The sequence below is a fragment of the Vicugna pacos genome, chromosome 26 (genome assembly GCF_048564905.1).
Source record: "Vicugna pacos chromosome 26, VicPac4, whole genome shotgun sequence".
Lineage (NCBI taxonomy): Eukaryota > Metazoa > Chordata > Mammalia > Artiodactyla > Camelidae > Vicugna > Vicugna pacos.
Genome location: NC_133012.1, coordinates 10,729,957 through 10,749,606, shown reverse-complemented (window position 1 = coordinate 10,749,606; position 19,650 = coordinate 10,729,957). Strand labels below are relative to the sequence as shown.

Below are 19,650 nucleotides of genomic sequence, written 5' to 3'. Positions count from 1 at the left end.
GAAACAGGATGTGCAGAAACCGGAACCCTCATACATTGCTGGTGGGAATGTAAAATGATGCGGCCACTTTACAAAGCAGTGTGGCAATTGCTCAAAAAGGTAGCCATCAGAATTACCACATGATTCAGCAACTCCACTCTAAGTACATACTTAAGAGAAATGAAAAATTATGTCCACACAAAAACTTGGACATGAATTTCATAGCAGCATTATTCGTAATAGCCAAAACGTAGAAACAACTCAAATGTCCATCAACTGATGAATGGATAAATAAAATGCGGTATATCCATAATGTAATACTGTTTTTTAATGTAAGCATTTAGTGCTCTATTTCCCTTTAAGCACTGCTGTAGCCACATCCCATGAATTCGGATTTGTTGTGCTTTCACTTTCATTTAACTCAACATTTTTTACCTCCCTTGTGATTTCCTCCTTGAATCATGAGTTATTTGCGTGTTATTTAATTCCCTAATATTTTTGGAGAGCTTCCAAATATATCTGACTTCTAGTCTAATTCCATTATGCTCCAAGCACATCCTTTGTATGCTTTCAAGTCTTTTAAGTTCATTAAGGTTTTGTGGCCTGGAACACCACGTGTCTTGGTGAATACTTCACATGCACTGGAAAACATGTGCATTCTGCTGTTGGTAGTCATGTTTTATAAGCCAATGAGGTCAAATTGGTTGACAGTGTTGTTTAAGACTTCTATATCCTCACTAATTTTCCATTTGTTCAGTCGGTAAGAGAGAGAGGAGTGCTGTGAACTTCAATCTTAATTGTAGGTTTACCTATTTCTCCTTTTAGTTATGTATTTTTAACCCAAGTATTTTAAAGCTCTGGTGTTAGATATGTACGTATTTAGGACTGTTAATATATTCTTAGAGAACTGAACCCTTTATCATTATGCAATGTTCCTCTTTATCCTTGGTAAGCTGCTCTGCTCTGAAGTCTACTTTGATAGTAATATTGCAGCTTTCCTTTGACCAGTGTTTGTATGGGATATCATTTTATATTCTTTTACTTTAAACCTGTGCCTTTATGAGTTTCTTATAGACAGAACATACTGGAGCCTTGCTTCTGTACCCAATCTGAAAATCTGCCTTCATTACTATGTTGAAACAATTTACATCTTCCTCAGTTTAGTATGTTTAGATGACTTTTACAATGAAAAAGTATGTTAGATGATTTTATATGTTTAGACAGATGAAAATCTGTATTAATTAGTATGTTTAGATGATTTACATTTAACATAATTATTAATTAATATGGTCAGAGTAAAATCTATCATCTTGCATTTCTTCCATTTACTCCTTTTTTCTTTTCTGTGTTCATTTGGATTAACCACATTTTTATGATACCATTTTATCTCCACTGTCTCATTATTTACACCTTTACTTATTCAGATATATGTAACTGACATATAACACTGTATTAGTTTTACATATGCAACATAATGATTTGATATATGTATATACTGGAAATGATTACATCAGTAAGTTTAGTTATTTAACATACATGGCCTCACACAGTTCTAAGTTTCTTTCTTGTGATGAGAACTTTTAAGACCTACTCTAGCAGGTTTCAAATGTACAATATAGTATTGTTAACCATAGTTACTTTTTCTTTTTAATGGTTTTAGTGGTTGCCCTAGGGTTTACAATACACAGCTTTAATTAACCAGGGCCTAGTTTCAAGTAAATTATACAAGTTCACATGTAAATTTTAACTAGACAAACATAAATTTTATAGTTTACTTTCATCTGTTCCATTTACAGCACACTTACTTGTACTGATCCAAGTTTATGTCTAGTATCACATCCCTTCTGCCTGAAGAATAACTTAGCACTTCCGGTGATGCAGGGTCTGATGACAATGAATTCTCTCAGCTTCTGTGATATTGAGAGAACACTCCTCTGAGAGAGTGTTTCTCTTTCATTTTTTAAAGATTACTTTTCCTGGGTACAGAATTCTGGGTTGAAAACTTTTTCCCTTTTAGCACTTTAAAGACGCTACTGCACTGTGTTTTGGTTTGTACAGGTTCGAAGGAGAATTCTGCTGTAACTCTTTTCCTCTGACGACCTTCAGTACCTTCTCTTCGTTTCCAGTTTTCAGCAGTTGGGATGGGATGCGTCCAGGTGCTTTCCTGCCATTTGTTTGGGGGGGTCATCTTACCTCTTGTTCTCTGAGCTTTCTGGGTCTTTGTTTTGGTGTCTATCACTAACTTTGGAAAATATTTGGCCTTTATTTCTTCTGACCCATTCTCTTTCTTTTCTCCTGAAATTTTACGTTCAGATCATTTGATATTATCTCACAGCTAATGGAGGCTCTGTTGTTTTGGGGTTTTTCCCCACATTTTTCTCTCTGCATTTCGGTTTGACAATCTGTACTGGCCTATCTTTTAGTTTACAGGTGTTTCCTTGGTGATGCCAAGTTGACTGATAAGCTTACTGAAGGCATTCTTTGTCTCTGCTACCATGCTTTTCATTTCTAGAATTTTCATTTGATTTTCTTACGTCTATCTCTCTGCTGAAATATCCTACCTGATCATACATGTCTGCCTTTTCTACTAGAAGCCTTAATTTATTAACCAGAGTAATTTTAAATTCCATGTCTGACAGTTCCAGTATCTGTGTCCTAAAGAAGCTGGTTCCGTCCATTCCCTTGTCTCAAAAATGCCCTGCTTTCTTTTCTTTGCTTCTTTTTAAGCCTCATAATTTTTTTGAAAGCAGGATATCCTCTGTAGGACTGCAGAGACTGAGGGAAATAGTTTCTGTGCCTCAATACGGGCACGCCTTTCCTTCTGCCAGGCCTTTCGTGTGAGGAGTCAGAGGTCTTCTATTGTCAGAACATGGACTTGGTTGGGGATTTGCTGCTGCTGTGGTTACTCGTAATGCCCCACAGGCTCCCAGTACCTCTAGCCAGCCCTTGTGTTTAGGGTAGAGACTCCTTTGCCAGAGGGGTTTTTCTCTGCTCCACCTGCAGTTTTAGGTCTTCAATTTATGCAACACCTCGGATGGTCAGCTGACCTCTGTGCTCTTGCAACACCCATGGAATTCCACTGTCACCTGCTACCCAACATCTGTTAGCCTGCTATGGGGTGGGGGTTCTCCGATATTCTGATGAAGGCTTGGCCTCAGACAAGCACCCTGGTCCTCAGCGCTGCTGCATTGCCCCCTCTGCTAAAGCTCTGGCCCAGCGCACACTCTTGTCCCTTCCCCCGGGGCAGAGGGTTTTCTCTTCTCTTGCCGCAGCAGTTTAATCTCACAGCGGACAGGGAAGGGAGGAGTCAGACAGGGCTTCGGGTCTTTCCTGAGCACCTATGCTGTCCTCCTGCAGACCCGCCCGGCGAGGGCAGCACCCCGGGCCGAGCCTCCTCCTGTAAACACCCAGGGAGGAAGAGGATGCAAGTGGGCGTCTGCTGCCCCAGCGGCCCTGTATTTTCTTGCTAGTCTACACTAGGCCTGTAGCAGGTCATCAAACATTTTAATCGAATTCTTCTGAGTGCTATTCATGTTCTCTGTCCCAGGTGAACAGGAGTTTGCATGCCATCTCTTCTTGGAGGTACCTGTCTTTTCCTCGATTTCAGGTTGGATGGTCGCCCTGCAACCTCAGCCCTCTGACGGGGTCTGCAGCGGGCTGGGGTTTGCTGCTGCAGTAGCGGTAAGGGTGGGCACGGTGCTTTCTCCAGCTTTCTCCATTCTAAGTGAAAGCTAGAAGCCCCCAACTATCTACTATTTATCCAAACTTTAAGAACCATGTGATTCACATGACCAGCTCTGCTCACAGAAGGTACATATGAGAGACAACAGCTTCAGGTCAAACTCACATCAGCGATAAAAGCATCTGATTCCAAGAAAGCACACAAAATTGTTTAAAAATGTATACCGTAACGGGAATTTTTATGTGTTAAATTAACCACAGCTATTGAAGGAAGTATGTCACACAGGAAAGAATACTTCTAACATTTTCAACACGAATTTGTTAAATTCTATCAACTTGTTAAAATTGCATTCATTTGTTTAGAATAAGTGTTACGTGATATAACCGTGTAGCAACTAAACTGTGTACTTCTCTGTGCATAACAAAAAGGTAAGGAGAAAAAAATACATACAATAAAAATACCTTTTAATCGGTGGTGAATTTCATTGTTGTTTTTTTAACCAAGCCTCTACGTTAAGAGCATTATAAAATTTCAGTTCCTTGAAGACTAAAACTAGTTTCACTTTGTACCTGATGCATTCAGAGTCTACGCACTTCAGGCCACTTATGACACAATCACGGGCAACGGTCTGGCAAGTCAGTCTGTATGTTATATACCACCAGCAAGAATAGACAACACTGTACATTGTCATGGTATAATGAAAGTACAATAAAACAAAATTTATTTCCTTTTGCTAAAAGAAACATCGCTTGAGCTATATTCAGAGGAAGATACCTGAATAAAAACTCTTCAATGTCTTTTTTTTCCCCTAATAAAACATTTCTACTTTAATCCTTGCCTTTCCTTAGCTGAATGCTATTGCAGTATTTAAATACATCTACTATGTCAATGTAGTACAGCTGAATAAATACTTAGATGAACACTGCAAGGCAGGGCCTCATTTTAGAGACAGGATCTCATAGGATCCCAAATTTAATTACTTTTTAATGTATGCAGGGACAGAAAATGTTCAGCTAACAGAGGTATAAAGAGAAATATACTAGTTTTAATTTTATAAAATCATTGCAAGAAAATACAAGTTAAAATCAAGATAACCTTTATTTTCTGTGAGGATGGCAAAGTCAACTAAGAGCACCTAGCACCTAGCAGTGAGGGTAAAGAAATGGGTACCTTCTCATATACTGCTGTGAAGGGGTAAACTGGTCCCCAAAAAACTGCTGCAAACTTTATGGTGGGCATTAGACACGGCGCTGAAATTTTTTCAAGTATCCTTGTATTCTGACCTACCAATTACACTTCAAGAAAACTAGAATAAGGAGATAATCAGGCAAGTGCACATCTACTCATGTGTAAGAACTAAGCATTATTTATAATAGCATACGGCAAAACAAAACACAAACTACATTTCTCTCTGTGGGGCCTCAAATAAACTGTTTTAAAGTACGTCCATATATGGAATACCATACAGCTATTAAAAAAAGAATGACCTAAAATAGCATTAGAGCCCCAGGGGGAGTAGCTACTAGGAGAAGTCCTGGATTCTAAGGATAAAGTTGAAATCATTTAAGCTTCCAGGCAGAAAAGAACAAGCTGCCAGCAATGGGGGAGAGTCAGATTGTCACTGGACTTCTTACCAGGAACACCAGCTAATACTTGACTGCAAAAGATAAGTGCCTCCAATTTTGGAACTGAGTCTGCTTCTTTGCTATCTGTCTAACCAACTTCAAAACTACAGAGTCAGTGAGTCAATAATCAGCTAAGTAAGGCATTCAGATGAGTAAGCTTAAAACATCTAGTATTTTGGTACTATTTTATATTTTTAAGACTACTACTAATTGCTAACCTTGCTGTTACTATTATTTTTACCGTGTGCCAGGTTCTAAGCCCTAAGCATTTTTATTTACATTAACTCGTTTAATCCTCACAGGGTCCACTGAAGTGCAGACACCATTAGTCCTATTTTATACATGAAGAATCTCAGACAGAGAGGGGTTATGTATCTTGCCTAAGCTAGTAAGGAGCAGAGACGAGATTTAAACCTACAGTTGACTACTCAGACCATCCTCTTGACCACTGCATTTGTACTGCCCCTACATGAGTAAGATCCTGATTTAAGGAAATAAATGCCTATGTGAAGTAAAACACACACCTAGATCCAAATACTCTGTGTTCACTTACCTATTTCATTTTTTAATTTACAACACAATGGACTCTCTCCTTACTTCTGCTATATCTCAGTTTAGGACGCTGGCTTCTATTACAGATAGAATGAAGGGTAAATCTTCAGTGTGACTGAAAGCTTGCTTACTGCTCAAGATTTCCTCTCTATGCTAAGAGTGCCACCTAGTGGGCTAAAACAAAAATCTTCATCAGCACAATTGAGAAAAAATTTTGAAAAGTAAAACACAAAAAAAGAGACAGATGGATAGTGAGGAAGACAAATGTTAAGATATGCATCAATTTTCAACAGGTCTTCTCTGAAAACACACATAATTTACATCATTAACCAAAAAGCTCAGTTTTATAAATTAGTGATTTATGCAATACCAACACTTTCAACCAAAAGAACGGTGTCTTACCCCTGAAGTTCCTGTGAGTAACTATGACCCCCGGTGTCTCTACAGCACCGTATGAACATCACAATGACACGCTGTATGATGCTGTACCACATGTGAACCCATGTCATTTCTCCCTTAGCCTGGACTCAAGGACAGAAACCTTATTTACCTTGCTGTGTCTTACATCACTGAATGTGCTGATTGAACAAACTCATGAAAAGAAGCTTGAAGAGAATGTGCCTTAATATTTGTTTTATAAACATAAACTATCTTTAACATAATTCTCAACCTGGGCAATGTCTGAACACATTTTTGGTTGTCACATTGTGGGGGAAGATATGCTCCTGGCACCTAAAACAGCCAGGGACGCTGCTGATCACCCACAATGCATAGTGACAACCATGACACCAAACAAATTATCTAGCTCCAAATGTCAATACTGCCAAGACTGAAAAACCTTGCTTCCTCCCAGCCATCTTCCCTGAAAATTACAGATTAATGAAAAACACCAATTTATAACAAATTGAGCCTAGAACCCAATTTTGTTTTACATATATAAGCAAAGTATTGATACACATTTGATTTTCTAGTAATATACAACACATAATGTATATGAATATAGTATGATTAATATACAATGTATAATGTGTATGAATACAATATGATTAACCTTTGTAAATCACAGAAAAGTCACACTTCATAATTTTTAGAACTTTCCCACGAATTCTTTATCACCTAAGGAAAATACCAATTATGGTACATAAGCTGCCAATGAATCATACCTTTATTAGTTCATCTGTAGCTATCACATTCAATGGTAATTCTACATATAAATGTAAACAGCTATTCCATTTATATTCTAGTATGTATAAATGTGCTTGAATAATTATGAGTGTTGAAATACATTTTTTAAATATAAATCAATTTCATTTCTCTTTATTTCACAGTTAGGGTATTATACTGACTTAAGAAATTCTGTGTATAGGTAAATTACATTATTTATGAATTTTATTTTTACAAGGACAAAGAAGATGCTACAAAGTATTTGTTATAAAAACTGTCCACTGAATTTGGTTAAACAATTAAAAAACCACTAGCTTACCAAAAAGATCAGTCTTTCCCCCAGCCTTTGCTATTCTCTCCCTGAAAACCCTCTCCCTCCCCTGACAACTGCCCCCATGGCCACAGTTCTGACACTTTACAAGGCTGGCTCTACCTCCCTCTCCACCTTTTTCACAGAGATCTCTGAGCTCCACTCTTCCCACAACCCATGAGCTAAGCACATCCTCATTTACCTCTTTCCTAGCATTTGATACAATCTGCAATCATTTTTAATTTTGTATATCACCTATTTTCCCCTTTGGAATTTAAGCTCTATGAAGGCAGAAACCACCCTATGCTGCTCACTACAGTATTCCCTACATTAGCAAAATGACCAGGGCAAGCAACAGGAGATCAGTAAATACCTGCTGAATAAATGGACTCATGAATAAATGATTATAGATGGTAACAAAAATCTCAGAAAATATCAACTCAAGAGTAAAAGAATGAAGTTGATAAACTAATACCTATAGGTTTAAGCAAATTACTTAAAAGATATAAAGAGAACCACTTTATATATACATGAACCAGAAATAAATGATACAAATTCCAAATGAATAATGAGGAGACTACATCAGATAATAAAGACAGTAAATACAAAATGACACTCAGAGCTGATTCAGAAAGTTCAAACTAAAATAAAAGAATACAGGTATAAAGTGAGAGAAAGGGCAAAAAATATATCAAAAAAAAAAACCCACAAGGGATTATTAGATAATAATAGGAGATAAAGTTGGACCTCAAATAAAACAACATTCATTACAACTAAGAGGGGTACTGAATGATTATGGATACAATCCTTAAATATGACCATGATGGTTAAGAACACTTATAAACCAAAACCTGTACAAAAATCTATAAAGCAATAACTACTGGCAAAATAAACAAAAATATAAAAGTTATAGGAGCTGTTAATATTTGCTCAGTCACTGCTCAGATAAAGTAGACAAAAACACTAGTATCTGGGTGATCTAAGTTTCTTTTAAAACAAAAACATAACAACAAAAATTACACTGATAAACCAAACCAAACAGATAAACCAGCGTAACAGAGAAATAAGGAAGAAAGCCCACACAGAAAAAGTTAGCAATAAAAGGGAAAATAACAGAGAAAAAAAAAATCAGACAAGTTCTAGGGCCATACTCCGTAAAAGTATATGCTATTAAATTTGAGAATTTAAAACGGGTGATTCTGTAGGAAAATATAAATTACTAAAATTGACCCACAAGACAGAAAACTTAGAGAAGGACATAACCAAAGAAGACATTAAGAATGCTGTCAATACACACACACACACAAAAGAGAGAAAGAAAAAGAAAAAGAAAGAAAGAAAAGAAAAAAAGAATGTTGTCAAAAAATAAGCCAGATACATTCATGGGTGTATGCTTTCAAATCTTTGAGAAATCCAATATACTCCTAAAGGAAAGTAAGGAAGGACAGAAAGGGAAGGCAGGAAGGGAGGAAAAGACTGTTTCTCTTTTTATGAATCCAGCATTACACTATACCAAACCCTGAAAGGCACACAAAAAAGAAACCTGACCACCCTGAAGCAAAAATCCTTACATACACCAGTAAAAAGAACGCAGAAATGCATAAACCAAAGAAGGGTTATTCTAGGAGTATAAGGATGGTTCAATATTGGGAAAGCTAGTAATGTATTTCACAACAGCAATAAAGATCTTAAAAGATGCAAAAATGACTTACTGTTTACCTTCCCAGTATCTTCCTGATTTATATGTATTAAAAAATACACATACACATATCCTCTGTGTAAGGTGTGTAAGGGTATTTCCTGAGGCACTGTTAAATGTTTAAAAATCCATTCATCAGGTACACATATAAAATGGAATACTAAACAGCTATTTACAGAGTATCCGTAGTACAGAGAAAGTAAACCAGAAAAGTAAACATTCAACTGTTCACAGAACTTATTTCTGGATGTGTGAAACTTTACTAACAAGCATATAGGATAACTTTCATAATTTGAGGGGAAAAAAGTAAAAATCCTCATTTTGTCCTGTAAGGCCAAGTTATGAGGAGATGGGAAGAGGTTAAGCCAATAAAGGCCATATAAAATGGCAAATGAAAATGGGGGTAATACTAAGGAACAGAACTCTAGGGAAAAGATACACAGATAGGAAAAGACTGAGCAAAAGGTAAAACAAGAGTATCCACAGAAAGCACACACAAGGGACAGAAAACAGCAATGCTTATTAGTACAGGACCAGTGTGACGGTCACGGCTAAATCAAACTGTGCTCCTAAAATTTCTCCAATGAAACACTACCAAGAAATCCTAGTTTCATGCTGCTGTTACAGAGCTTCTACCACCTCTTTACTTTCAAACACCTGCCTCAAGGTAAGCATCAACTTCCAGAAGATACGCTGCACCAGGCTGCCATCAAGAGAGCAGGCTTAATACTAAAATGTGCCATTGAGAAAGCCTGTCATTTGCTGAAGGTGCCCAAGATAAATGCAAGAGAAACTAAAACTAGTGATACACTATATTGGGAAGTAGAAAAGAGAGACAGGTGTTAGAACCAGAGAGATGACAAAGAATGAGCATTAGACAATGTTTCAAGTTAAAAAATCAAGAAATAACAGTATAAGCAAGTTATTTAGCAAGATGGGAAAAACGATCAGAAGAACCTAAAATAAAACCAAGTAGGCTACTTGCCGTAAAAGAAAGGGACTGGAACGAGAGAAAGGAAAAGCATATCTACTTTTCTTACTGTAAGATCTTCCTCACTATTTGGACATGTGATACTTCTGATAAGGTTTTTAATACCGTGAAAATTTTCTTCAAATGGATTAACTATGCCTAAGAATAAAGAATCTGTTGTTTCTTTGTTTAAACTCAGGATTTTAAAGTTCAAGTCCATTCATACGAGTTTTTAAAAGGAAGAAATCAATTTGACGATTACAAAAGTTTACATCACAGCAAAATTCCAAGCATAAGAGACTCAAGGAATACTAAAAATTGCTAAGCCAAAGCTTCCTGAAATGAGCACCTATCAATACAACACACAGAAGAAGCTGACTACTATCTTGTTTATATGCAGCAAGCTTACTTATTAGAAATGGCATTATAGAAGAGCCAGAATACTTTGCAAATTTTCATTTAATGAACATTTATTGAGAATCAACTAGATAACAAAGTACTCTTGATGAGGATTTTCACAAAAATACAACATTCTATTTCTTACAAGTCATAGTCATCTAAGTAACTTCAAGCTGACTGAACCATAAGCACCACAAGCCTGAGTATCTACAACCAGATAAACATATAAAAGAAAAACTTAGGGTTATGTACAAATTACAAATCATAATCAAGACAGGTATGAGCTACTACAGGGACAAGATTTGTAAATGCATTTCTTATACAAAATTATTCATTCAAAAGAATCCCTCTTATTTAATGCCATAAAAAAGAGTCAGTATGACTAGCAGGCTGGCATAGCAGTAGTTTCACTGTTCGGAGTCTAATACTGCTATTGTACTCTATGTCCTCATATATTGTTAGAATATTTTGCTGTGACTTTGTATTACTTTTTAAATTTTTTAATTAAAATGATGATCAATTCTTGTAACAAAACTTCAAAGTTAATACAAATTTAGAGTAAAAGATCATATTTGCTTAAATGAGAATTTGTTTGTATAGAAATTTCTCATGACTCATAAACACTTATTTACTATTTTACATGAAAATATTACTGAAATATTTTAAAGTAAAATCCAAAATACTGATGTCACACTTACAAGACAACATATAGCTTAGCATTCAACTCTACAACTGCCAGAAAGAAAAAATTAATCTCCTTTCTTATCCAATTTGATAGTCAAAAAATTCATAACTTATTTAAGAGCATATCAGTCTCCAAAAAAGTTGATTCTTTTTTCCATCCTGTATCAAGCTTTCATATCAAGAAAGGAAGTAGTATTTGTAAAATAAAAGGAATAAACAAACTCCTGTTTGGTACAGCTAGGCTGTAAGCATAAGAAATCATGAACTGCTATACCATGACTCCAAGTACAATTAACATAAAATATTTCAAATTATATATTTAAATTGCATTCTGAGAAACAATTTTAGATGTGAGTTACAAACTCTGTTCTAAGATAATACTCAAAAAAAGCACTATCATAAAATTTAAGTTATAACTGTATTATAAATATTACAAATTCTGTCATCCTAAATTTGTATCATGTCTGCAAACTAAATAAAGCATCTATACAGAAAGGCTCACCTTCATCCACAGAGAACTGACAGCTCTTATCATTGAAGAAAAGAATTTTCTTCTTATCAGGACGGTTTACAAACAGTATCTGGTCCCCTAATGCCTTAAAGATAAAAAAACGTTTCAGTTAACTAAATTACATGACCCAAGGAAAAAAAAATTTTCTTTCAAAGCAAAGGACTCCCATTTTCTTTAACTCTCAGTATACCATTAAGGTCCACTAGACCCAATTTTAATTCTTGAGTTTCTTTCTTGGGCAGTTCTGAATAGTTTTAAGGATTGATACTTTGAGACTTTTATTCTCAGAGGTCTTCCGAAGAACTAAAAGAAAATTGAATTTTATTCTATTTAAAAAATTAATAAATCTATGCTGCAATTACAATTTGGGTCTATTGGACCCTTTTACTGATCTAAGAATAATTGTGGGATCTCGGTGTTCTTACCTTTCCTTTGCCCTGAAGTATTTTGCTACTTACTCATCATTACCCATCAATTATTTCCAATTATGCTTTGAAAAGCTAAAATAAGAAAATGGAAAGATAATCAAAATCACCTAAAAGTGTGCAACTGTGAGATAACCATCCTTCAGTTTTCTTATTGTACTGCCCAAAGAACTACACCATCTCTAAAGAAGATATAAAAATCTTGAGTAATCTTTGCTGTCTTGTAGCTTTCACTGAGCTAAATACAGAATTCTTCATTTTCTAACACACATAACAATGACAAGGAAACTGATCTAAGATATTTCACTGTTATTAATGAATAAGGACAAGAATGCAAAAAGCCTGATAGTAGAACATTATAAACAAACTTTCAAAAGACAAAGAGAAAATCTTGAAAGCAGTGAGAAAAAAGCAAACCATCATACACAAGGAAGGGATGCGCAATAAAATTAAAAACAGATTCCTCATCAGAAAATCCACAGGCCACAAAGTAGTGGACCAATATATTCAAAGTGCTAAAAGAAAGAAAACTGTCTACCAACAATCTTATATCCAACAAATCTATTCTTCACAAGTGGAAGAGAAATTAAGACCCAGAAATTAATTAATTAAGAGAAATTAATTCCCAGATTAAAAAAAAAAAAGCTGAGGGAATTCATTACCGCTAGATCTGCCCTGTATGAAAGGCTCAAGAGAGTCCTGCAGGGTGAAATGAAAGAACACCAGACAGTAACCCAAAGTAGTTATGAAGAAATAAAGATCTCAATAAAGGTAAATATGTGAACAATTATGAAAGTTAGTAATCCTGCAGTAACAGTTTCTAACTCACATATCATTTTCTACATGACTTAAAACATACATTATGTAAAGCAATTATTAGTCTAAAAACTAGTATTATCATAACTTGTTTTCTAACTCCAAATTTTCTCTTCTACATAATTTAAGAAACTATTGGATTTAAAAGAATTATTAGTTCATGTTTTGGAGCACACAATGCATAAGATGTAATTTTAAGACATCAACAACCAAAAGGGGTCAAGATGGAGCTGTAAAGAAGTGGAGTTATCATGTTATTAAAGTTAAACTGATACAATTTCAAATTAGAATGTTGTAACATTAGGATGTTCAATATAATCCAGATGGTAACTACAAAAATAATAGCTATAGAATATACACAGAGAAATAAAAACGGAATTTTTTTATTTCAATACTAAAAAAATCAACTAAACACACAAAAAAAATCAATGCAAGAAATGAAGCACAAAAAGTTATAAGACACATAGAAAACAAATAGCAAAAATGACAGAAATCCCTGCTTATCAGTAATTACTTTTAAAAGCAAATAGAATAAACTCTCAAACAAAAGACAGAAACTGGCAAAATGGACAAAAACAGATAATCCAACTACATGTTACCTACAACAGACTCATTTTAAATTCAAAGACACAGACTGAAAGCAAAAGGACAGGAAAAAAAAAAACAAACAAAACTCCATGCAAACAATAAATGAAAGAGAGTAGGGGTAGCTATACTAATATGAGACAAAATAGAGTACAAATCAAAGTTACAAGACAAAAATGGTATTATATATTAATAAAAGATTCATCACAGCAAGAAGATACAACAATTATGAACATTTACATAACATCTAATGACAGACCAGCAAAATATATGAAGCAAAACCTGACGGAACTGAAGAATTCATTCTACAGTAATAGTTGGACAATTGGATACTTTAATACCCCATTTTTAATAAAGGATAGAACAAGACAGAAGAAAAAATGTCTTCAAACTTCCCAAATTTGATGAAAGATATGAATATAAACATGCAAGAAGTTCAACAGTCTTAACACAATAAACCAACTAAATCTGACAAACCTATTCAAAACAATCTACTCAACAACAGTATACACATTCTTCTCAAATTCACAGGGGACATTTTCCAGGACAGACCACACATTAGGCCACAAAATAAGTCTCAACAGATTTAAAGAGTATCATACAAAGTTAAATAGAGACTAAACAGACAACCAGAAAGATCAATGAAACTAAGAGATGATTTTTGAAAAGATAAATAAAATTGACAAACATTTAGCTTGACTAACCAAGAAAAAACTACATAAGACTCAAATAAATTGAACTGGAATGAAACAGAAGGCATTCAAATGATTATCACAGAAATACAAAAGATCATAAGAGACTACTATGAACAAATGCCAACAACCTGGACAACCTACAAGAAAAGGATAAATTTCCAGAAACATACAAAGACTATAAAGACTGACATGAAGCAGCAGAAATTTTGAACATATCCATTACTAATAAAGTGAGTAAGTCATCAAAAATGTTCCCCCTCGAAAAAGTCTGGAACCTGACAGCTTCACTGGTGAATTCTACCAAACATTCAAATAAGAATACCAATTGATCTCAAACTCTTCCCAAAAAAAACAGAAGAGGAGGTTTGTCAAACTTATTTTTACAAAGCCAACATTACTCTGATACCAAAATCAGACAAGGAAGCTACAAAGAAAGAAAATTGCAGGCCAATGTCCCTTTCCTGATGAACATAAATGCAAAAATCCTCAACAATATATTAGCAAATCAAATTCAACAATATATTAAAAGAATCACACATCATGATCAAGTGGGATTTATTCTAGGCATGTAAGGGTGGTTCAACATATGAGGAAATCAATGTGATAAACCACATTAACAAAATGAAGACTAAATATCATACGATCATCTCAACAAATGAAGAAAAAGCATTTGACAAAATTCAACATCCACTATGATTAAAGCTCTCTGCAACATGGGTCCCAAGGAAACATACCTAAACATAATAAAGGCCATATATGACAAGCCCACAGCTAACAAAAAAACTCAACAGTGAAAAGCTGAAAGCATTTCCTCTAAGATCAAGAACAAGACAAGGATTCCCATTCTCATCGCTTTTATTCAACATAGGATTGAAGTCCCAGCCAGAGCAATTGGGCAAGAAACAGAAATAAAAGGCATCCAAATAGGAAAGGAAGAAGCAAAACTGTCACTATTTGCAGACGACATACCTAAAAAAACCCTAAAGATTCCACCAAAAAACTGTTAGAACTAATAATAAATTCAGGAAGTTGCAAGACGCAAAATCAATATACAAAACTCCACTGTGTTTCTATGTACTAGTAACAAGCTATTAGAAAGAGAAACTAAGAAAACAATCCCATACACAACTGCATCAAGAATAAAATACCTAAGAATAAATTTAACCAAGGAGGTAAAAGATCTCTAAACTTAAAACTGTAAGACAATGATAAAAGGAATTGAAGATGGCACAAAAAGAGGAAAGATATTCCATGTTCATGGATTGGAAGAATTAGTATTATAAAAATAATGTCCATGCTACCCAAAGCAACATACAGATTCAGTGCAATCCCTATCAAAATTTCTAATGGTATTTTTCACAGAAACAGAACAATCCTAGAATTTGTACAGAACCAAAGAAGACCCCAAATAGCCAAAGTAAACTTGAGAAAGAATAACAAAGCTGGAGGCGTTGCTCTCCCTGATTTCAAACTACATTACAAAGCTACAGCAATTGGAGCGGAGGGTATAGTTCAGTGGCAGAGCACATGGTTAGCATGCACAAGATCCTGGGTTCAATCCTCAATACAGTCAATCCCCTAATTACCTCCCAAAAATGAAAATAAAAAGTTAAAAAAACAAAACAAGAACTTTGTCCACAAAGGTACAGCAATCAAAACAGTATGGTACTGGCATAAAAGCAGACAGATAGATCAATGAAACAGAACAGAGAGCCCAGAATTCAACCTACATATATATGGTCAATTAATTTACAACAAACATGCCAAGAATATACAATGAGGAAAAGATATACTTTTCAATAAATGGTACTGGGAAAACGGGACAGCCACATTCAAAGGAATAAAACTGGACCCTCTTATACCATATGAAAAAATTATTTCAAAGTTGATTAAAGAATGTAAGACCTGAAACCATAAGACTCCTAGGAAAAAAACATAAGAGGTAAGTTTCTTGACATTTGTCTTGGCCATGATTTTTCCAATTTGACACCAAAAGCAAAGGCATCAAAAAGCAAAAATAAACAAGTGGGATCATATCAAACTAAAAAGCTTCTGCACAGCAAAGGAAATCATCAACAAAATGAAAAGATAAACTACTGAATGGAAGACCCTATTTGCAAATCATTTATCTGATAAGGGGTTAATATCTAAATTAATATCTAAAATATATAAAGAACTCACAGCAAAAAACCAAACAACCCAATTATAAAATGGGCAGAGGATCCAAATAAACATTATTCCAAAGACACACAGATGGCCAATGGGTACATGAAAAGATGTTCAACATCACTAATCAACGGAAAATTGCACAATGAGATATCCTGAGCTATATAATTCACAATGAGATATCCTGAGCTATATAATTCACAATGTTCAAGACTTAAAAGAAATTTAGTAGATATATGAAGGAATAGATATAGATATAGATATAGATATAGATATATATAACAGGAAAATACGACCCATACTCAAGAGACACAGACTCAGTGCAGATCAGCCCCAAGATGATCCAGCTCTTGAAACTGAAATAGGAGGAGTTTAAAGCAGCTACAAGAAATTGTATGCAAGGATGTAACAGAAAACATGCTTGTAATGAATGGGGGAAAAAAACAGAAAATCTCACCAAAGAAACAGAAACCATAAGAAAGAGAAGTCTATAGCTGAAAAATACAATCTCTAAAATAAAAAATTCACCAATCTGGCTTAACAACAAATTGGAGAAAATTCAGTACAACTGACAACAGATCAACAGAACAAAAAATTAGTTAAAAAAAACAGAGCCTCAGGGACTTGTGGGACAATACCAAAAGGTCCAACATATGGGTAACTGAATCACCAAGAAGTAGAGGAGAGAAAGAAGCAGTTTTACTCCACAGATAGCAAAAAGAATTAATCTGCTTACAGGTTAGCATTAATCATTAGCAGTTGTGAATAACAGAGACTAGCAGCCTTCACAAGAGAATTCAAAAGGGAACTGTCAAAGTTACACAAAAATGGCTATGCTCTGTCCTGTTGTGTAGCACAAATTACAAATTTCAAATCTGCAACTGGCTCACAACAACCTCAAGTGTATATGATGGAATCTTTATAAATAAAAAATTTTTAAAAAATTTAAATCTTGCTATTTTTTAAGATCAAGAAGATACTATTAATTCAAATCATATTAAGGCATAGAAAGAAAAGAGGTTACCTTCACAGCTTTCTGGGAATTGGGCAGTCCTTCTTCTATGTCTTCTAAAAGAATTCCTCCTAAGCCTCGCTGGTCATGCTGATCTAAGAGTCTAAGTAGGGCCTTCTTATCTTTCACGTTGTACTTGGGCTTGAAGGCATACTTCCCATCTATTACTTCGATTTTTGGATTATTGACTAACGCCTGTAACAGTGACACAACTTAGATGTATTACCAAAAGGAAATCTCATATATACGTTCTTAAATTCTACTAAGTATTCAATAAATAACAATACCCAATACAGTTGCACATTAAAAGTATACTGTGAATATCAACTAGCAGATCTAAAATACCAGATTATCCAGGGTCCAAAGCAACAGGAAGAAATCAGCATGGTGCTCACTTTTTATAAAAGAAAATGTGTATTATTTATATAAACTCAATTCCTTGGATGAGAAAATCATTTTATTACTTCTTTAAAGAAAGCACCCATATTCTTTGAGAAGACAGGTAAGAATCTAATACATCTATTAACATTAACAGACAAAGCAAGACGAGTACCACCTGTGCCACCCTCAAAGTACAGATGTTTGCATGCTGAAATTACAATGTGAGAAACATTACCATGGGATGAACATACCAACAGTCAGTCTACAGTATCGAACAGCACTAGCAGCTGTGGAAAGAACTGAAAAGGACCAGACTAGTAGTGCATTTAAGAAATTTACCTATAATGTCACCTTGAGTTTGAAACTCAGTAGGAACATAGGAGTTACTGAGAATAATGATGTTCCTAGTCAGTCTTTTCGTACAGCTAACATTAGAAGGAAAGCTCTTCAAGAAAGAGCAACCCTATTTATTTTCTTCTGCAGCTGACAGCCTGACCCTGAAAGGATAAAGAGAAGAGATATAGAAAGAAGAAAGGAGGGAGAATAGAATGGTAATAAAAATAGCCTTTACCTAATGTGGGTAGTCTGTGAAATCCCAAGATTAGGTAAAGCATCAAAATTTAAATGTGGATTGCCACTATTTGCATATCACTAATATAAGCCACTAACTGGTTCATTTTACATTAAGAAAACCAAGAACAAAATTTTGCTTGGTAAAATAAACTAACTGAATCCTATTTTAGGAAGTTTACATTTGGTCTTTAGAATCAACACTGGTCCTAGAAAGTCTGTCCTGTTAACTGGTCATTTCATACTGAAACAGAAAAAGATAAATATCTCAATTTTTTTAAATGCTATTCATTTCCAAATTAGCACGGTCACTGATGGTTTTGCGATTCCTTTTCTTCCAATGTTGTGTGTATGTACACAATGTTCGAGATTATTTTTCCAAGTAACCTGCTAGAGGCAGTAACATCACTATGAAATCATAATAGTAGTAGCAGTACAAGAAATCCCTTGCTTTCCCTAATATTCCTCATGCTTTTAATGTCTTAAAACCAAAATACAATTTGCCAACAGATACATTATAAAATTAGCAATTCAAAATAAGCATCAATTATTCTGTAAAAACTTAAGTAAAAATTGGTACAATAACTGACATGTAACTTTACAACTTTTATTCTAAAGTCTTTGGTACTTTTAAATAGATACATAAGATTAAATGAAAAACAAGTCAATCTCAAAATGTGAGTGTTTAAAGAACAAAAGCCCTATACAAATTCTTTTAAGAAAAAGCAAAAATAATGATCAGATTTCAGTATATGAAAACCCTAGTTATAGCAATTTTTTTCCACAATATTTTAAGTCTACGCTTACCTCAGTCATTAGCCATTGTTTCTGCTTGAGTCCAATATCTAAATGTTGCGTTTCATCCAAAATTTCTTCTAAAGTAAGAGGATGTGTATCTCCCCTCTGATGCCGTGTCTATTGAGCAAAGAAATTGTTATCAGAAGACAGTTTTAAAATGCTAGATGCATTAAGTAACAGTTACAAGTACGTCTTTTCAGGAATGTAGAATGTGTATTATTTGAGGCAGTACAAGTACAGTGATGAAGGGAATGGACTATAAAATCAGAATCGAGTTCAAACTTGTAGCTCTATGAAGTCAAATGATAAACCGAGAAAAACTATTTGCAATTCACATCACAAAGAGTTAACATTCTTAGTGTTTTAACAGTTCCAAAAATCTAAGAAAATTACCAAAGACAGGAACATACAAATTACAGAAAGAGATGCAAATGACCTTAGACATATGAAAAGATACTCAACTTCCACCAACATATTTCTTATCTACATTTACAAAAATCCATGTTTGACAACTCTATTGGTGAGGCTGTAAGGAAACAGATCCATTCTGGTAAGAATGCAAATTGATACAACTCCTGGGGAAGGTAATTTGGCAATATAAATGTGCTGAGACCTTCTGACCCAACA

The 19,650-nt window shown here is 34.6% G+C and overlaps 1 protein-coding gene across 2 annotated transcripts in view; it reads right to left on the bottom strand.

The window, feature by feature from the left end:
- The window catches only part of GTF2E2 (general transcription factor IIE subunit 2), a 59,915-nt gene that overhangs the window by 7,771 nt on the left and 32,494 nt on the right, over window positions 1-19,650 (bottom strand). For both annotated transcript variants that reach the window (XM_031691483.2, XM_072950330.1), the window contains 3 exons: window positions 19,033-19,140; window positions 17,287-17,469; window positions 11,567-11,660 (listed from right to left, as the gene is read on the bottom strand). In XM_031691483.2, coding sequence (XP_031547343.1) covers window positions 11,567-11,660; window positions 17,287-17,469; window positions 19,033-19,140 — 385 coding nt within the window. The remainder of the gene's footprint in view (window positions 1-11,566; window positions 11,661-17,286; window positions 17,470-19,032; window positions 19,141-19,650) is intronic.